The following is a 17,860-nucleotide window of genomic DNA, read 5'->3' on the forward strand; positions in this document are numbered from 1 at the left end:
AACTATTAACCAAAGTTTAACTAGTTTTCACAAGTGGCCATTAATACAGAAAAACTTTTCCTACACCCAAATGTACATAGAACCCACTGAGCCATGTCACATGTACCATCCATAAAACCACTACCTGCTACAATGGACACTGACAGGGTGGGATGAATACACTCAAAATGGTAAAAGATCTTTACCTAGATAAATCCTGTCATCTATACAATCTCTGCTGAAATCCGATGAGACTGTAAGTTTAGTGAAATCAGACCCCTATGACCACTTTACTGTTGGCACGTTTGATAGGAGTTTTGAAGACCCAAGCGTCACAAAGATTGAAAATGTTCAGTTCAAGTAAAAACATACAATTTATCAAAATTACAGTTAGAGGTTTTTTGTTTGTGTTTTCCTGCAACAGCAGTAGTTTGCTACAGAGAATAAGGTTTAAGAGAATGGGGCTGATTTGGATCTAAAGGAAGGATTTCATCTGGACGAAACCACGGACAATTAGGAGAGAAAAAAAAAAGAAATAAAAATAAACATCCACTGGTTCACATGATGAGTAATGTCCCAAAAAAAAAACAAAAACAAAAAAAAAAACAAAATCAAACAAACAGGTCTATTCCATTCTTTTCTCTGTGGAGGTGCTCATACAATTAACACACACACTTCAATGTATCTGCACACACATACTGTACTTTACACATTGTGAGTGGAGTGTAAGCATACATATCTGTTCATGTATGTGCACACACAACCACACACACAACTTAGGCTGGTGAGAGGTAAAAAACGTGTGTTTTTGTTGTTTGTTTTTGTGTTTTTTTTTTTTTTCCTCTGAAGTTCAGTTCTTCTCAGCTGCCTGCTCCGTCTCCTCTCCCTCGCCCTCACCTTCACCCTGGGCATCTGACATCCAAAGCTGCAATAAAAGCACAGGATATTGGAATTGATGCATGCTCAGATAACCTTACACCTCAAATATTGAGTGCAGTTTGACAAGTAATGTACAAGACTTTAAGAAATATAGAGATGACAGAATAAATTGAGAGAGGACACTGCTGACGTGAAGAAATAAAGTCAAGACACTCACTGTCAGATTATCACGGAGCAGCTGCATGATCAAGGTGCTGTCTTTGTAAGAGTCACTGTTGAGGGAGTCCAGCATGGCAATGGCCTCATCAAAAGCCTGGAGAAGACAGACAGTCGTCAGTACTTCCAAAGACAATATGCAGTTTCCCAAAAGTATACGTAAATTCACCACATACTGTTTTAGGCAATGATGAAAAGATACTGAATTAAAAAACCAGCAAGTAAACAAAATAAGTCAAATGTGGCAGATGTACATTTTTTTAGTAACTGAAGGGAGAGAATGCGTTTTTCTTTTTTTTTGGTGAAATGTCAGGAATATTACATTGAAACATTAATGATAATGTTTTCAAATGCACCTGCCAATAACTGCAAATCGAAAGTCCTAGTGTTTAGCAAAAAAAACAATACATGTCCACCGTGTGGTGTCTCCAGGTGTAATTTTGACATATTGATTTTTTTCAGAAACTGTACTTTTAAGAACCATGAGTTAGATGAGAGCTAACAATAAAAAAATCCTAACCCTGAGGCAAGAAGTTGGTAAGTTAAATAAACAAACAAATAAATAAATAAATAAACAAACAAACAAACAAACAAACAAACAAACAAACCAACACTGGACAATAGTTCTTACCTTTTTGGCCAGTTGACAAGCCTTTTCAGGTGAGTTGACGATTTCGTAGTAAAAGACAGAGAAGTTAAGAGCGAGGCCTAGGCGGATGGGATGTGTCGGCTGCATTTCTTTGTAGCTGATATCCAAGGCCTTTTGGTAGGCTTCTTGTGAGTTATTGATGATGGCTACAAACAGAAAGAAAGAGCAGTGAGAAGGTAAATATTTACTGCTCAATGGAAAAAAAACTAAACTTTCTTGGGGTTTGTCAGATTACTTTGTAACTGCCCTAAATGGGTCTACACTTGACCATGCACCATCTGTCTGAGCATAAGAGTACATGTTATTGCTTTCCAGATTTATTTCTGGCAATGACAACGAACCTAGCAAATATTTACATAAAAAGATGCAAAAACCAAATTTCACACCCTCCTGTCTCTGCCCAGCTGTCTGGTAACACTATTTTGATCATCACTTAGTGGGCTGAATATTTTCTTGAATAATTGTTTAATGCCAGAATTAAAACCAGCTGCCATTACAATTTCTCTCAAGACCCAAGATTATCAACAAAATTTGCAGCCCAATGATATATTATTGTCACATTAGCCAAAGAAACTGGAACCTGTGGAAGTTCTAAATATTAACAAAAAAAATCCCTTCAAGTTGCTGACAACTTGTCTGTGGATAGCCAATGAATGTATTATTTTCTCTCTACTATCTAGTACAGTTAGTCTGAAGCAATTGTTTGCCTAGGCCCTTTTGGCCTGAGGCCAAAACTGCAAGGACCAAATAAATATCAAGCATTAGTTTAGATCATACACTGTACATGATATGGATGCCTTCATACAGATAACCTGGCTGATGATGTAGAACATTTTCCAGTCAAATGGCATAGGTGACACATGACCCAGAGCTGTTATTTCTTTTCTGTGAAGATCCATCAATCCTCTAAATTATATGAGTTACTCTTTGCAAATATGGTACTGAAGAAAACAATATGACTCACAGAATAACCCAAAATTAAGGAGGAAAACACTGGCACTCCAACTTGCCACAGCCATCAAAGAAACCCTGAAAAAGCCTCTGGGCAAGCAGCAGCAGCCAACACCCTGAAACTGCTGTGCTGCCATGGTAACGCAGCAGTACCTCCTTACCCGTATTTTACATGACAGTTATGGGTCAAGGACAGAGAGGGCGTCAGTGATCCGGTCACATCTTAAGGGGCAAGTTTTAAGGACCATTAGTCAGCATCCCACCTCCAACATTTGTAACAGACCATTACCATGAGAAACAACAGCCTAATCACACAGCGACATGTGTTTTTAGCAGTAGGCGGCACCATTTAATTTTTTTGTTGCCTTGCACACTGCTCATGAGCCTAAAGCATAATGATCTCCTTGATACTGCTGTCTGTTTCCTAGAGTGATGGCATGAGAATCAGAGGAAGAGGCTATTAACGACTGCAGCTGTTGCAGGAGACCAGGAAATCTGCTTTACTCACCCTCCTTATCCTCTCCGGTCGCCACTTCGGCCAGGTAGCGGTAGTAGTCTCCCTTCATCTTCAGGTAGAAGACCTTGCTGTCAGGAGGTGTAGCATTGGGGATCAGATGTTGGTCAAGCAAGTCCTACAAGTTAAAGTGAAACATTAGCATTTAAATGTGCTGAAGAGTTTATCAGCTCATGAGCTGACAACAGTATTTGGATAGGTGTGGTAAATGTACACCTACACTTTAGATTAAATGGTCTGTATACCTCTTTTAAAAGCACACATTCTTTTCTTACTTTGTGTACCCCTGTTTTACATTAACATAACCACAGTTCACTGCATTAAAAAAAAAATAAAATAAATAAAAATAAACAACAGTTTTAAGAATGATGACTTAGGACATATAAACAGTCACAGGCAACGCATTAAAAGCAGTCTATAAAATAAATAAATAAATAGAAAAAAACAACCCAACCAATAGCATCAATATCTTGTCTAGTGAGAATATAGCTTTGTTTCTCTATTTCTGCTTAACAAACACAGCCTCTGTTTGAAAATGCAAGTTGTCCTGGAAGAATCATGTCTATGAAATAAAGTGGGGCTGAATGAGTGGGACCTATTTATAAAGAATGGAAATTTTAAAAAGCACCAGCAAACACTTAAGAGTTCTCCTTTTAAATTCACTGGTCTGTATCCTCCTGTGGCAGCAAAGTAAATTCAAAATGCCTAAATTATCCATGTCTATCTGTAGGATATTCAAACGTCTGGTGGATGAGAGAGCCTTCATTTGCTTAAAGGCTGATTCCTCTACATGGTAATATGAAGCATGAAGCTTTAGCTTCCCTGAGACATTGCGAATTAACTATCACTACCACACTATCAAACTGTATCTGTGTGGGCAACACTTCTTCTTGCAACATTGTCCTTCAAAATAGAGTTGTCCTGTACCTCATATACAACATTTTTTGCATTTGCTAAAGGTTTATATTGCCTCATCCACATTAACACAAAACCAGTATGATGGAAGCCATCGTCCCTCACTGGCTTCCCATTACCAATTGATTTTTAAAGGGCATTATTCAGCCAGCGGCAGCACAACAGGACACAAGTTTGCGGTTTTAGTCCCTAGCCTGGGGCCTATCTGTGCCGAGTTTGCATGTTTTCCCCATGCTTGCATGGGTTTCCTCCGGGTACTCTGGTTTCCTCCCACCAAGACATGCATGTTTAGGTGAATTGGTGACTCTAAATTGCCCATATATCTGAGTGAAGATGAATAAATGCTCAGCCAGCACATTGTAAAGTATTTTCCACATTGGGATGGTGCCATACAAATTGAGTCTCTGGGAAAGTTTAGCAAAGCAGTCATTGATTAAAATGTGCAGTTTCTGTTTCAGTCATTCTACCCACTTGAAAAAAAAGGCCACTGGGTCAAACTGGCAGCAAAGTTATCTGGTAACAACAAATCCAAGTCACTCAAGTCCAACTACAATCACTGTAGTGGTGTTAGCACACAGAGAACAAACCTGACCTGCTGCTTGTATATCATGAGCCGGCAGACTTCTGGTAGTTGTAACTGAAGTCAAAAGGACCACACCAGTATCAACACAGAATGATGTTTTCATGAAGTTTATGAGCAGTCATTTACCTATCAAACATGCTTCTGTTACAATGGTCACATCTTGCTTTACACACCCATATGATATTCTGCCAAACTAATGAGCCCAAAAACCAATGAGTACCATCGAGAAAACAAAACATTCCAAAGGTATATTTTTCTATATGGATCCAAATTTAAAATGAGTGCAAATACAAGGCAAGCTCACAGAGCAGATATGCATAACTTAGCAAATAAAAATACTTTTGATTTCCGTTGAACTGTAATAAGAGTAGTCATTATACCTCCAGTGGAGTGCTTATTGTTGGGGATCCTAATAAATAAATACGTTCATGTTCAGGGAATTAACTGCAAATGCTGCAATTGTAATTTTTTCTTGTTAAGCAGTGAAACACCAAGGGCACAAAGGTACTGGAGGTTGTTTGAAACTTCTTGTTTCTACAATATCACTATAAATAGCTGGCTCTATAACCAACATATCTGCGTGGCTTTCCAAAGAAACATTTGATAATTTATTAACTAAGTGGAGAACTTCTTTTCCATTGCCTTCTGTTCCTCCCACATATAGACATGAATTCAGGTTTGAATCGTGCAGTTCTCACTTGCCAAATGCTATGTCATCTACACTGCTCTCAGTCTTCCCATCCACCTCAACTTAAGCATTTAGTCAGTTCACTATCCTCCCCCATCTCTTTCATCTGCTTCTTACCAGGACTTCCTTGCAGATGTCATTCAGCTCCTTCTCAATCTTCTCTCTGTACCCCTTGGCCAGTGCAGTCTTTCCGCTGTCATCAGACTTCTGCTCTATACTGGACACCACCCTCCAAGAGGACCTCCTAGCGCCCACCACATTCTTGTAGGCAACAGAAAGCAAGTTGCGCTCCTCATTGCTGAGCTCCGATCCCTCCTCCGTTACAGCCTTCATAGCTGCCGCCATGTCGTCATAACGCTCAGCCTGCTCAGCCAATTTGGCTTTCTGTACCTGCTCCTCCTTGTCTGCCATGGCTCCTGTGTGCGCTGAGGAAGGAAAGGCAGAGGAGGGGAATCGGGAAGGACAAAACAAAGGGGACAGGAGACGGATTAGGAAGAAAGGAGAGTATTGGGGGAGGGCAGGAATGAGAACAGAAAGAGGGGAGCAGCATGAATGGGAGGGGGGGAGATATTTGACCACTTGACTTGAATGAAGGACTGCAATGCATGTGAATGCATTAGACCTGTGTGTTATGATTTCTCAGGTATAGTTTCAAATATATGTGCAAGACGATATGTTTGGCCACTCTTTAATAGAGTAGCAGAATATGTACAAAACTCTTGAGGTCATTTAAAACATTTGGCACATTGGTCAGAATCACTAGCATTAATCTGTCCTCAGTCCTCACAGTGCTTGGGAAAATTTTGGAAGGCGTCTCTTGGGTGTGTGCACAGCAGTGTTTTTCTGGATTTCAACCAGCTTGGCTCATCTGCACTTGGTCTGGCATTGACCTGATTTTTACTGGTAACTGCAATCAACTGGCATCTTTGCAATTAAAAGATAAAATTTAAAAGATAGCAGTTATTAATGTTTTTACATCCAATTGCCTCTCTAGTGCATTTATTTTATACATTAAGAAAGTATTGTGATTGTTTTTGCCCCATGACAGTCACAGCCTTGAAAGTAGCAGGTTGCATTAGAAATGCAACTATAGAGCTTTTCCATTATCGATCCCATTTTTTTTAACTGGCTGATATTTTTTTAGTCTTCATTTGGGCAAAACAATGTGACATGTAATTTTAAATGCTGTGAAATACTGAACATGCAGATCTCAGTTTTCCAGAGGTCGAAGTGACCTGTTTGACCTCAACTAAAAATTCATGTTATATTCCTCTGCAGAACACTACAACTCCATGAGGCATTACTAAATAGTGAAAAAGAACCCCCCCCCCCCCCCCCCCCCCCCCAAAAAAAAACAAAAAACAAATTACCAAAACACAAATAGCTGGAGATAAAACAAGGGAATATTTTCCCCCATATAAAGTGCAAATGATTAATCACTTAAAGAAAGGTAATTACTTAAATTAATCACCCCATATTACTGTGTTAATAGTTTTTTTTAATGCACGACTGGCATATCGGATAAATGCAGGAAGGTTGGCACATAAAACAAAACAAATTAAAGAAAACACCCACACACTTTGATACAATACGGATGAAGCGAAACAACATTTAAATCCATCTGGCCTTTACTGACTGGCTTCCTCTCAGCTGAATTTCTTTGCTTGTTCTCAGTTTCACTGCAGGACGGCGGCAGTGCATAAACAATAATATGACATACTATGCCTGATTTACATATAGTTTATTTTCACAAACCTATGATGGATTTTTGAAAAAAAAACAAACAAAAAAAAACCACACACACACAAAAAATAAATAAATTAATTAAAAAAAAAAAATAAAAAAAAAAAACCACACACACACAAAAAAAATATATATATATAAAAAAAAAAATAAAAAAAAAAAAAATCACACGGTGTGTGAGTCAGATTTGCCAACAACCAGACACCTGCACCCTTCTGAGGAATGTTGGCCACCCAGTTTCAAGTCTCCCTCTCTCGACCTGTCTGTCTGTCGCGCGCGCGCGCGCGCGCGCACACACACACACACACACACACACACACACACACACACACACCTGCCCAACGAGCTCAGGCTTTGGGCGACAAGAACACAAGCCTACACAAAGATATTCTTCCTATAAGGTGTCCGGTGTGTCCTGCGGGAGAAGCCCCGGTCAGTGTCACCGACTGTGGGAGGCCGGAATGAAAGGAGCCCGCTTTGGTTCAGTCCACAGTGAACGCCCTTTTTCGCTTCCCGGAAAACACACCGCGGCTATCGGTTTGGGGAGCATGAAGCACTGTGTTTTTGGGGTTGCTTCATTCCCCAAATCTAACCTTGTGCAACGAGAAAGCTGCACTAAAAAAAAACGTCGAGTAAATAAAAAGAACAACAAAAACTAAAAAAGCCAAACAGACACACACAAAAACAACAACAATAGATGGGTTAAAGTGCAGCGGCGCTTCTCATTCAGCAAGAGCCAAACAATGACTGAGCGGCGGAGCATCAGTGGCGTCCACTTACAGTCAAGCAGCAGCGATTCGTGCTGGACTTAAAAGCGCCCAGCCAAAGCACACGGGACAAATTTAACGATTTTCCGTCGAACATAGCACCGATAAATGAGAAGAACCAACCTGAGAGTGAGGTTAAAGGATGCTGTTCCTGATTCCCGACCGCACAGCTGATGATCTCTCCCGCTCATCCACGGGGTTTCCCTCCAATCAAAGACTCAGCGGCAGGGTCGCACCGGGACGGATGACGTCAGAATCGTGTTGCTGGGGCAACGGAATTTGGGGGCAGATTTTTTTTTTTTAAAGGCCATTTTACCGGAGATTTTTCCGCATATGTTTAAGAGGCAAACAAATATTATAGGCGTTTTTATTTCACAACGATAAATACGTATGTTGTGCCTGGAATGTGCACATTTTACTCTTTCTTTCTTTACGACAGACAAAAAGCAAAAAAAACCCCAAAAAAAAAAACACATACATCTCATCTCCTTAGCGTTTGCCCAGCAACACCCGCAAAGGATCTTGGAAGATGTAGTTGGTGAATTCCATCTCTCGCTCTCTCTGTATACATACTGTATATGTATATATATATATACACATATATATATATTGTGTTGACTCTAATAAAACCTGGAGATAAATAAACTAATAATATCAGTTATTGCCAGATAACATTTTAATTAATGCCAACTAATATATTTGTAATTAAATAAAAGAAAAAATATGATGATAACAATTATAACAAAAATGCTTTGGTTTACTAAATGCAAATTTGGAAATTAAGAAATTTCTAGAACTGCGCACACTAATCTATAAATGTACCTAATTCAAGATGAAAACTATCAGTCTTGAGTCTTGACTGCTTTACAAGGCTTTACATTAAATCAACAAATATCTGTTTGAGCTGAAGTAGACCCCAAAATCTACAGTGGTAAATTCTCCATATTCCGTGGCCTGTTTATTTTGTTCCACTACTTCATAGTCATTTATTGTGCCCCCAGTATGTCATATACTATATATAGGCATGTTTTTACAAGAGGCATTAATATCAGCAATTATGCCTGACATCTTCACCAGGGTGAGCCTTAGTCCCTTCCCTTTGAATGGGCTTTTGAATTATTTTTGAGTGGCCCAGTAGATGTTCATAGGGCTTTGTGCTGATGTTGAAACACAAGTTTGTTTTGGGTCAGGCAGTGATACTACTGATATGTTGCCAAGGTGGTGACCAGCATTAGACTGTCTAAATGATATAAAGCCAACAGCCTGCATGTCAAAATTATCACCCGTACAATGAGAGCAGATCATGGTTTGCAGCTGTTTTTATCCCTTCAAACTGCTATATGTGCCTGGAAATAGATTATCTACAGCCAATGGGAATATAATTAATTCCTTCACCTAATTAAGACAACTAATTTCCTTGGACACAAGTGTTCCTCTTTCTCCTGTCAATCCTAGGCCTGGATTTTGAACAAACAGGCCAAATCACAAAGGATATTTCACAGGTGTATGTGAATGTGTGTGACCATTGGTATGAATAAATATGACTTGTTTATATGACACGTTTTTTCATTCACAGTTACAGATGGGAAGGAAGGAGGTGAATTAAATGTGTGAGCAAAAGGGAACAATGTGCACTATGATTCATTCAATTGCATCATTAAAGCATTCAAAAAACACACAACCAATTTGTTTCTTTCTGAATACACTGAATTAGGGACACTGAGCTTAATTTTTTTCCTCAAATGATTTTAACGTCATAAAGAAGCTAAAATTTGTGACTGTTAAAAGATTGGGTGACCATAAGGCTATCTACTACTAGAACTAAGAAATACAAAAAATAATCATGCAAATTGTTATTTGGTGTCTGTATGTTTACACATCTCATCAGTTACTGATGCATCTCTAGACTGGAGGAAAGATAACACTGGGGATTGATGAGAACACTCCTGTCCTGCTGGTCAAGTGACCAATTGGTTCAGCAAAGACTAATTTTTACTGAGAGACACTGCTGAGGTTTTAACTCATTACCTGATGTCTGTTAGGAGTTCAGGCCATGTGTGGTACACGGTACATGGGTGTGGTGACAGTTGGTATCAGATGACTGTTTCAATTTGAGTACCGGTTGTCTTATTTTCTCACATTTTCCACACAAAGCTTTCATTCTATTCAGTTTCTCATAGCTTTGCTATGCAAAACTCTCAAACTAAAAGCGTACATTTCCAATTCAGAACTTGTTACTGGTAGTATATTCAAGGTCTGCCTTGAATTGTTCATTTTCTTTATTAATTATTCCACATGCATGGGTGACAGCTAAGGCTCTGTAAATAATTAGTTATCACATTATGTGATTGCAAAAGGGGCACATGAAAGAAAAACACAGAAATACAACAAAGTAAAATTTAATAAAATGCTATAATACATCATTGGAGCATAAATTCATTTTCCAAGCATACAAATGTTGGCAAGCTCCTGTAAAATTTTATTAATTTGCAATTCATGTAGCAGCTTGGAAATAGCTGGCAAATATTCAGATTTTTATGACCCCACATAAAATCATGATAAACTAGATGAAAGACTGCAGTACAATAGGGCAGACAGCGCTCAAGAGGAACTGATATTAGGGGAAAAAAAAAAAAACTCACTGTCTCTGTTTTATTTATTACTACACATTCAAAGCCAAATTAAACTGACTTGCTAATAAAACAAGATCATATTTGTGACAAACTTTGAATTAATACATTTGTCTAGTTCCCATCCAATCCAGTCTGTGCTTTAACAGGAAACTGCATGTGCTTACCTCATGTGGCATGCTGGCTGTGAAGGTTGAAATCAGACACTCAATCCAGTAAAGTGTCAGATGAAGAGGTACAATAGCTAGCAGCAAGAAATACCCATATGTGCACAACAAGTTGTGGGCAGTGAGGAGTTTGTTCTGAAAACTGTGAGAGTGAAGAAAGACATTTTCATTCACCACCTGGATCATAAAAGTGATCAGTGACCCTGAAACTAAAACCACCATTTGGGTTTAGTCCTTTGTGTATTTGTTAAAAAAAGCAAAAACCGGACTGGATGGGAGGAAAGACTGCATCAAAGGCAACCTGGCCTGTTAAAGTCTAAATGAAGAGGACCGCTTCATGATGTTTACATCAAATCATCCATTGCTGTCAGACTGAGACAAGTGCAGAGTAGGTGCAGGGCCTTGAAGAGCTCAGTTTGGTGTCCAGAGTGGCTGCTTATGCTTCCACTCCCTCTAGCTCAGGGGGCAGAGGAGATTTCGGGTGCTTGCTCTCAAAGTGCTGCTTGAATGTTTTAGGGTCTGGCATCTGAGACTACGGAAGAGAATGAAAGTTGACCATTTGATCAAACTTCTGGGTTGTGAGACCTGAGGTTACATACTCACCCTGCATACAGAGCAGGTGAACACTAGTGCTGCCTTGGCTGCTGTCTTTTGATCATGGCCCTTGGCCTTCTTCATTTCTGCCTGTTTCTTGGCATTTTTCTGCTGCGACTGAATCTTCTGATGCCCACGTGCCATGCTGGCAGAGTCTACAGAGCAGACAAGAAAAAACCTATTAACTGATATGTTTAAGTGTTGTAAACATTCTGAACTTTAGAATTGTTAATATAGATCTACTATAAACAATTATGTTAGCAAAAGCCTACCAGTAGCTATTGCCAAGTCTTTCTCTACAGGCTAATGCGAGGCCTCTCATAGAGAGCTAACAGTTTAATGGTTATCAGATTTTCACAGAGCCAAGAACTGCCAGTCAGCCAGGGTCATGCAAATTAAACAAGATAAGGTTTCTGAAAGCATTTCTCAGCTGAAATGCAGGTGTTTCTGGTGGAAAAAAAGTCAGCAAGCACACTAATAATGCTGAACATAGTGGCAGGACATTGGCTTGTCCTACTGCAAGAAAATACTTGGGTTATCTGCATAATTTTGTTGAATAAACCTGAAAACAAAGTAAATCTCACACATGGAATTTGTTTAAATAAAAATAGGTTAGAGGTTTTAATCAACATAGATAACCAACCCCTTTCTTGGAGTAGGTCCAGGTTTGGCAGGTTGTGCACCGGTTTTATGGGCAATTTGCACTTTTGGGAGGGTGCTGTTAGGAAATCAAGTTCCTTTGATCCTTAACAGGAATTTAAATTCAGATTTCCATTGCAATACTGGTTTCTCCCATGGAGAAACGATTGAAACTCAATGCAGTCCTCCTTTGATAAAAGGCTCAGGTAGATACAGGTGAAGGTTTGAGCGTGTAACTAGAACTTGAGGCGCCATCTACAACTTTAGTGGAAACACATAAATTGAGTAGCAATATTAAACAGTAATTCAGCCTCCATTATTAAGTGCCTTAGCATTGCATTTGAAGTGTGGCAGTTGAATTGGTGCAGTCACCAACAAAAGTTCAGTTCATCATGATCAGACACTCTGGCCCCTCTGGGTGCCCCCTCAGGCCCTTGTCGGGCCTGGGACATGTTGAAGCCATGTTAGCAATCCAGCCTCTCTTACTAGCTACTTCTATAAATAATCATCTGTCAGTCAGCAATAGGCTTTGTGTTAACTAGTGTCTGTTATATTCTGAGGGTTGATGTAACCGCTTCATATGCAATCTGTATGTTAAACACTACACTATGTCAGACACTACAGAGTGTCTGATTAAAAACAGGACGTATTAGCCGTCGGTCGATTTAATGTGGTAACTTGGATCACACAAACCTTCAGATGCAGAACAGAAAACAGACGAGCTAGCACGTTAGCATTCATCGTTTTGATCTTAAATGTTGCCTCTTCTTGAACTGTTGACTTCCTGCTCGGACAGGTTTATCTTTAGTCGATTTCTGGCCAAACCATCACAGATCTGCCTCACTATCATCGAGGTGACACCCGTTTGATGAGCCCCTCACTGATCCAGCTGTTAGCCTGGGCTGAACCTCGGTGTCTATCAGCTGTAACGTGGGTTAGCTCGCATGCTAACCTCGGCTCCCTCTAGATATCTCGTTACTTTGCCCGCAAACTAACTCGATAATTATTTCCTTAAACTTATCCTTAACCGACAATATGTCGAGTATACATTTTACCTTTTTTTTTTAATCCAAAGGACAGCAAATCGTACCGCTTAAAGTAGGAGTAAGTGTTGTTAGCTTGGTGCCCACACACAAGTGTGACAGCTGCCCAGTTCACAGATAACCGAGGGCTAATGCTGCGTTCAAAAACACTAGCAAGATTAGCCTTTCACGTGCATTGTATCGTTTGGTGTTAAAACAACAACCGGACCTTCATATTTTTTTCTTCCCCATACATCGTATCCGTAAATAAAAGCTACGTTGGCGATAGTTAATTTTAGGTCACTTGGGCTTTCTCGAATGGTAAAATAAAACGGATTTTCTACTAGTGCGACTGATTTTTTCCTTTTTCCCGGTATTTGGGGAAGTCATTGAATACACCGGAAAAGGCAGGTTGATTACAGCCGCCAGGCTTCAGATACATGATATTGACAATGTTGCCCCCAAGCGGTATAGTTTGGTTAGTACCTGCCCGTTTAAAATAAAATACACCTTTTAACCATAAAATAAATTATAATAAACGCATCAAATCTGCTCAAGCCAACAATATGGTTAAAACCACCAATTTTTTCAGATGTACACTACCAGTCAGAAGTTTGGACACACTTTCTCATTCAAATGAATAGGAAACTGCGTCCAAACTTTTGACTGGTAGTGTATGATAGCTGCAAACACAAGTCTGCTGGTGTCGTTATACATCACTTTGAATGGTGACATGTAATTTTGTGTTGGCTTAGTTTTGTTCTGACGAGCTGCACGTGAAATTTTTTTACCAACATAAAAATTCACAGGTCTCACTTTTTCCTCTTACAGTCACGGATGCTTTAATGCCAAATGCAGTGCCGCATATCATCAAATCAATATGATTTGCAGGGAAATAAAATGAGGGCAAAAACTTAATTGTTACTTTGAAAACTGTAAATTTCTCATGGTATATCCTGACTGAGAATTTTCAGATTGTCAAACCTTTTCCCACCTCACCAGGTATGGTATGCAGTGCACAGGAACAAAACTATAGTAAATTATAAAAGACATCCTCAGAGTTAACACTGGGTGGCAGGTGGCGGAAGAATACCGGACGATTCCCAGTTAAATCCTGCTGTGAGTGTCTCCGTGCTGCCAGCATCCACAGTTTTTCCACTGTCAGGTTTCACAGTGTGAATATGAAACTTGTAAGACACAGACACAAACTAGTGCTATCAACAGTAATGTATGTGAATAATGCTCTTCAACACTCACTCAGTTATTTTTAATCCAAGCTATAGAAACACTGCAGCAACATGACCTGAGCAGACCATAATGTGGACCATGTTCGATATTCATCTTTACTGTGACAGTGGCTTAGCCGAAGGGTAGGAACAGTGGAACTGTCCACCTCCGCGACAGGATTTGACTAAATTCAAGCTAATATGTAAATAAACTGCAGCTCCATTTCTCACATGATGGAACCAAAGGCCCATATCCTATCAGGAAGGAGTCTAAAATAATAATCAGCATATATGGGGAAATCAAAGTTTTTCTTCAGTCGTGAGATACCCTAGTTTGGTGTCATGAGTTTATTTGAGAGAAATCTTATCATTGTGAGAAAAGTCTCTAGTGAGCTATTGTAGAAACCCCTCCTTCTCCCCCCTTTTTCTCTCTCCAGCTGTTTTTTTTTTTTCTCTCATCATAAGAAAAGAGAGGCAATCCTTTCGGTCTTTTGTTAAAGGGGGAAATATCTCTCAAGAGAGAAGGATGTGATTATGCTTTCAGAAAAGGGGGCAAAAAGTAAAAGAAAGACGGGGGGAGAAAGAAAATGACAAAAGCCACACATTGCTCAAGTTCCTCAACCCTGGAGGTTGTTGTGCAGAGACTTGCTGGCTTAGGTTTGGGGTGGGGTTGTCCAGCCTTAGGGCCCGTGTGAAAGCAAATCTTCCAAGTGTCAGCTTTTCAATAGGAGAGGAGAATATTATCTGGTTGTTCATTGTATGTATGAATAAGCTGGGGTTTGCCACAGACAGCCTGAGATTTCTTCCCATTTGGGTCTTTTCCTCACACTGCAAGGACTTTCAGGTCTCCTTTCAGCTAAGCCAAGTTTTTAAATATATATTAACTCTAACTCCACAGTTTCTGGTTTGTTTCCCACCACATCGCAACAAAAGTGATCTGGTTGACTTTTAAATATGTTAATCTAGTTTCAAGGGTAAAGTCAGTTACTTGTCTGTTGAAAACTTGTAAGACAATAAACCTTCACGTACAGAGAGAGAAATTGTGTCTTTCAGGGGTCAGTGTGACCTCACACTTTGTCTGGAGGCTGTTGAAGGAAGAGGAAGCTTGATTTCATCTTCCCCATTTGCCACTTCCTCCCTCAGTTATCCCTCCTCATGCTTTCCCTTTTTTTTCAAACCAACAGGTTTAGCCACAGTCCAGTGTTGCTACTCCACCATCGTGACATGCCACAATGTTGCCAGACCAGTTGAGCTGTACACAAGCCACAACGCAGTCACAACACATCCACATGCTGGTGAAAACTTTCACTGGGGCCATGTGACTTGATTAACATAGGTACCACACACAGGGATTGCTGAAACATTTCACAGTAGGGATCTTGGGGAAATATAAATTAAACAAAATTAAAAATTAAACCATTAAAGCCACACACATCTCAGTGCTTGAGCTCTCATCCAAGGGCCAAAAAGTTAAACACAAACCTACCGGTACTGAATGAATGTTTTTTGCTGGTGTGCAATGATGCAAATATATTTGTTCATTGTTTCGATTAAAGTGACCCTTGGAAGCCCAGAGAACACACGTTAAGAGGGCAATCATCCCCTTAGGCACGTACATTTCTTACCTCTACACACACACACTGGGGTTGGGCAGAAATAAGCTGGTCACACAGAGGCTGATTGTGAAGGTGGTGACAGCATCAACTAACCTCAGTAACAAAAATGGCTCTCTGATAGTTCAGGTAACCGAGTCACCAACATTGGACACAACTGTCAAAGAATTAATAAATTAACATTTACGTTATCATTCAATTGAGTTTAAATTGTGCAGCCATTGTTATGCAGGTTAGAGCATTAAAAGTTGTAAAGCATGAGAAAAAACATAAATTCATTACTTTTGCAACATGAAAAAAGTTACTTTTAACTGTACTAACTTGGATGTGTATCTAGATAAAATACACCCAAGATGAAATAAAGTTCACTAGCTTTTACGGTAACTTACTTTTTTTTAGCCATGGAGCTATTTCCATGACAACTAGACTGATGAAGACCACAAATTGTGGTTGAAAGCTCAAGAAAAAAAAGAAAGTATCAACACAGAAACACATACATTAATGTTAATTTTTAAACCAAAGCAAAATGCATTTTTTATTTGCACTGGTTTTGAAGAAAACCCTATTCTCTGCCATTTTTTACTGATCCCAATAATAATGCAAGTATAGATCTGCATTGGTCCTTTAACCGTGACGTCTACAGTGTTGCTCTTATCAGCCGTTACAATGGAATAATATCTATCTTTGGCTCATCATCTTGTGTTGCTAAAGAACCAGCCAAAGGGGAGCGCGACAGTTTGGGAGGAAATTCTTTATTCTATCATTTAATTTAAACGCACACAGAGATGACAAGTTTGAAGAAAATGAACGGGCCTTTCCTCAAATCGGTAGACTCAGATACCTAATCCTGGCCAAGTCCAGACAAGCTGCTTCTCCCTGCTAAAAAACTCCAGGTATGTAGGATACACCTTTCACCTCTCTCACACAGTGGGACACATACACCTACTCTCTCCCACTCACAAACAAACAGATGAAGGTATTCTGTGGCTCTGGCTCCCTGAATTTCCAGTCTTGTCCATGCCTGCTTGCAGCAGCCTGTGCAGTAGCCCTCCCATCATTTCAGCTGTCGCAGCGGCACATGGTCGACATTCCAGCGGGCAGAAGTCATGCAGATAAGAAAATAGCTTATGCTTAAGCCATACTTCCATTGAGGGAAACAAACATACGTCTCATTGCTGTTTGAACAGAGTAAATTATGCATGAGCCAGGACAGATTGTGACACAGCAGGGCCCTGGACACATACAGCAGTATTTTGTCTCTTTGCCTTAGTTTGAATATCTTTGAGGTTGTCTTGCATTTCTGTGATATTTTTGCACCTCTTGAGTTATTTTAAGTGTTTGCTATAGTTTACTTTGTTTATGACAGTTGACACTCAACTCACCTTTAAGCAATAAATGTTTGCAATTAATTCAAAGGTTCTTGGAAGAAATAAAGCTCCATTCAGAAATCCAGCCGTACTCATTTAAAAAGGGGCTATAAAGTTGATCAGAAATATAGCAGGTATTTACCTTTCATTAAGTGCTCAATATTTTTTTCTCTCCAACTTAAATTAAGTTTCCTTCTGTACTCCCTGTCCTTTGTCTCTCCTACTCATCTCTGTGCTTTGTTAGAAGAAAAGGACCCCACCTGTATTTATCTAGCAGTTCCATTTAAACACAGTCAGACATGGAACAAGCGCAGCAAAGGCCCAGGTGCTCTGTAAAACAAATTAGACAAGGGAGGATGATAGTGATCATCCACAGGGCAGGCAAACACTCACTTGCTTCTCATAAACACACACATGCACACACTCACACACACACACTGACGGTTAAACCGAATCTGAAACATCACTTTTAGATTTCAATAAAGGGGCGCCTGAAGGCATTCTTAGGCAAAAGGCCCGCATTTTGCCATGCAAACAGCTTCATGACACATCAAACCAGTTTGGAGACAAACCGTTTCTCTAAATCCAGATAAAATCCTGTTGATAGGAAGTTTACCTTGTTTAAAAGTACACAGAAAATCGATGGTGATATGTTTGTCATGTACTACATTTGTATATTATTAATGATGTAACAAAATGTAACATGATTTTGCTGTAA

General features: G+C 39.6%; 2 protein-coding genes across 4 annotated transcripts; both read right to left on the bottom strand.

The window, feature by feature from the left end:
• Positions 1-755: 755 nt before the first annotated feature.
• On the bottom strand, positions 756-8,108 carry LOC115050521 (14-3-3 protein beta/alpha-B-like). The gene is made up of 6 exons (XM_029513355.1): positions 8,008-8,108; positions 5,492-5,799; positions 3,183-3,306; positions 1,706-1,869; positions 1,076-1,171; positions 756-904 (listed from the first exon to the last, which is right to left on the bottom strand). The coding sequence occupies exons 2-6, from the start codon at positions 5,783-5,785 to the stop codon at positions 830-832; spliced, it is 753 nt and encodes a 250-aa protein (XP_029369215.1). The 5' UTR covers positions 5,786-5,799; positions 8,008-8,108; the 3' UTR covers positions 756-829.
• Positions 8,109-10,267: 2,159 nt separating this feature from the next.
• Positions 10,268-13,093, bottom strand: LOC115051033 (zinc finger protein 706-like). Of its 3 annotated transcripts, none has more exons than XM_029514284.1 (3): positions 12,973-13,093; positions 11,285-11,432; positions 10,268-11,213 (listed from the first exon to the last, which is right to left on the bottom strand). In XM_029514284.1, the coding sequence occupies exons 2-3, from the start codon at positions 11,417-11,419 to the stop codon at positions 11,118-11,120; spliced, it is 231 nt and encodes a 76-aa protein (XP_029370144.1). In that variant the 5' UTR covers positions 11,420-11,432; positions 12,973-13,093; the 3' UTR covers positions 10,268-11,117. The 3 variants fall into 3 exon arrangements, with proteins under 3 accessions (XP_029370144.1, XP_029370145.1, XP_029370146.1); XM_029514285.1 differs by having other exon boundaries at positions 11,285-11,430; positions 12,970-13,093; XM_029514286.1 differs by having other exon boundaries at positions 11,285-11,430; positions 13,005-13,067.
• Between the last annotated feature and the right edge of the window lie 4,767 nt (positions 13,094-17,860).

Source organism: Echeneis naucrates, chromosome 11, assembly GCF_900963305.1.
Source record: "Echeneis naucrates chromosome 11, fEcheNa1.1, whole genome shotgun sequence".
Classification (NCBI taxonomy): Eukaryota; Metazoa; Chordata; class Actinopteri; order Carangiformes; family Echeneidae; genus Echeneis; species Echeneis naucrates.

What these genes read in the sequence shown, in the direction of transcription:
- LOC115051033 (XM_029514284.1), bottom strand. Translation starts at nt 11,419, where the DNA reads ATGGCACGTGGGCATCAGAAGATTCAGTCGCAGCAGAAAAATGCCAAG. An exon ending in TCACCTGCTCTGTATGCAGG is followed by an intron (nt 11,214 to 11,284) that starts GTGAGTATGTAA and finishes TCTCTTCCGTAG; the next exon opens with TCTCAGATGCCAGACCCTAA.
- LOC115050521 (XM_029513355.1), bottom strand. Translation starts at nt 5,785, where the DNA reads ATGGCAGACAAGGAGGAGCAGGTACAGAAAGCCAAATTGGCTGAGCAG. An exon ending in GACCGGAGAGGATAAGGAGG is followed by an intron (nt 1,870 to 3,182) that starts GTGAGTAAAGCA and finishes TTCTGTTTGTAG; the next exon opens with CCATCATCAATAACTCACAA. An exon ending in CTTGTCAACTGGCCAAAAAG is followed by an intron (nt 1,172 to 1,705) that starts GTAAGAACTATT and finishes TGTCTTCTCCAG; the next exon opens with GCTTTTGATGAGGCCATTGC.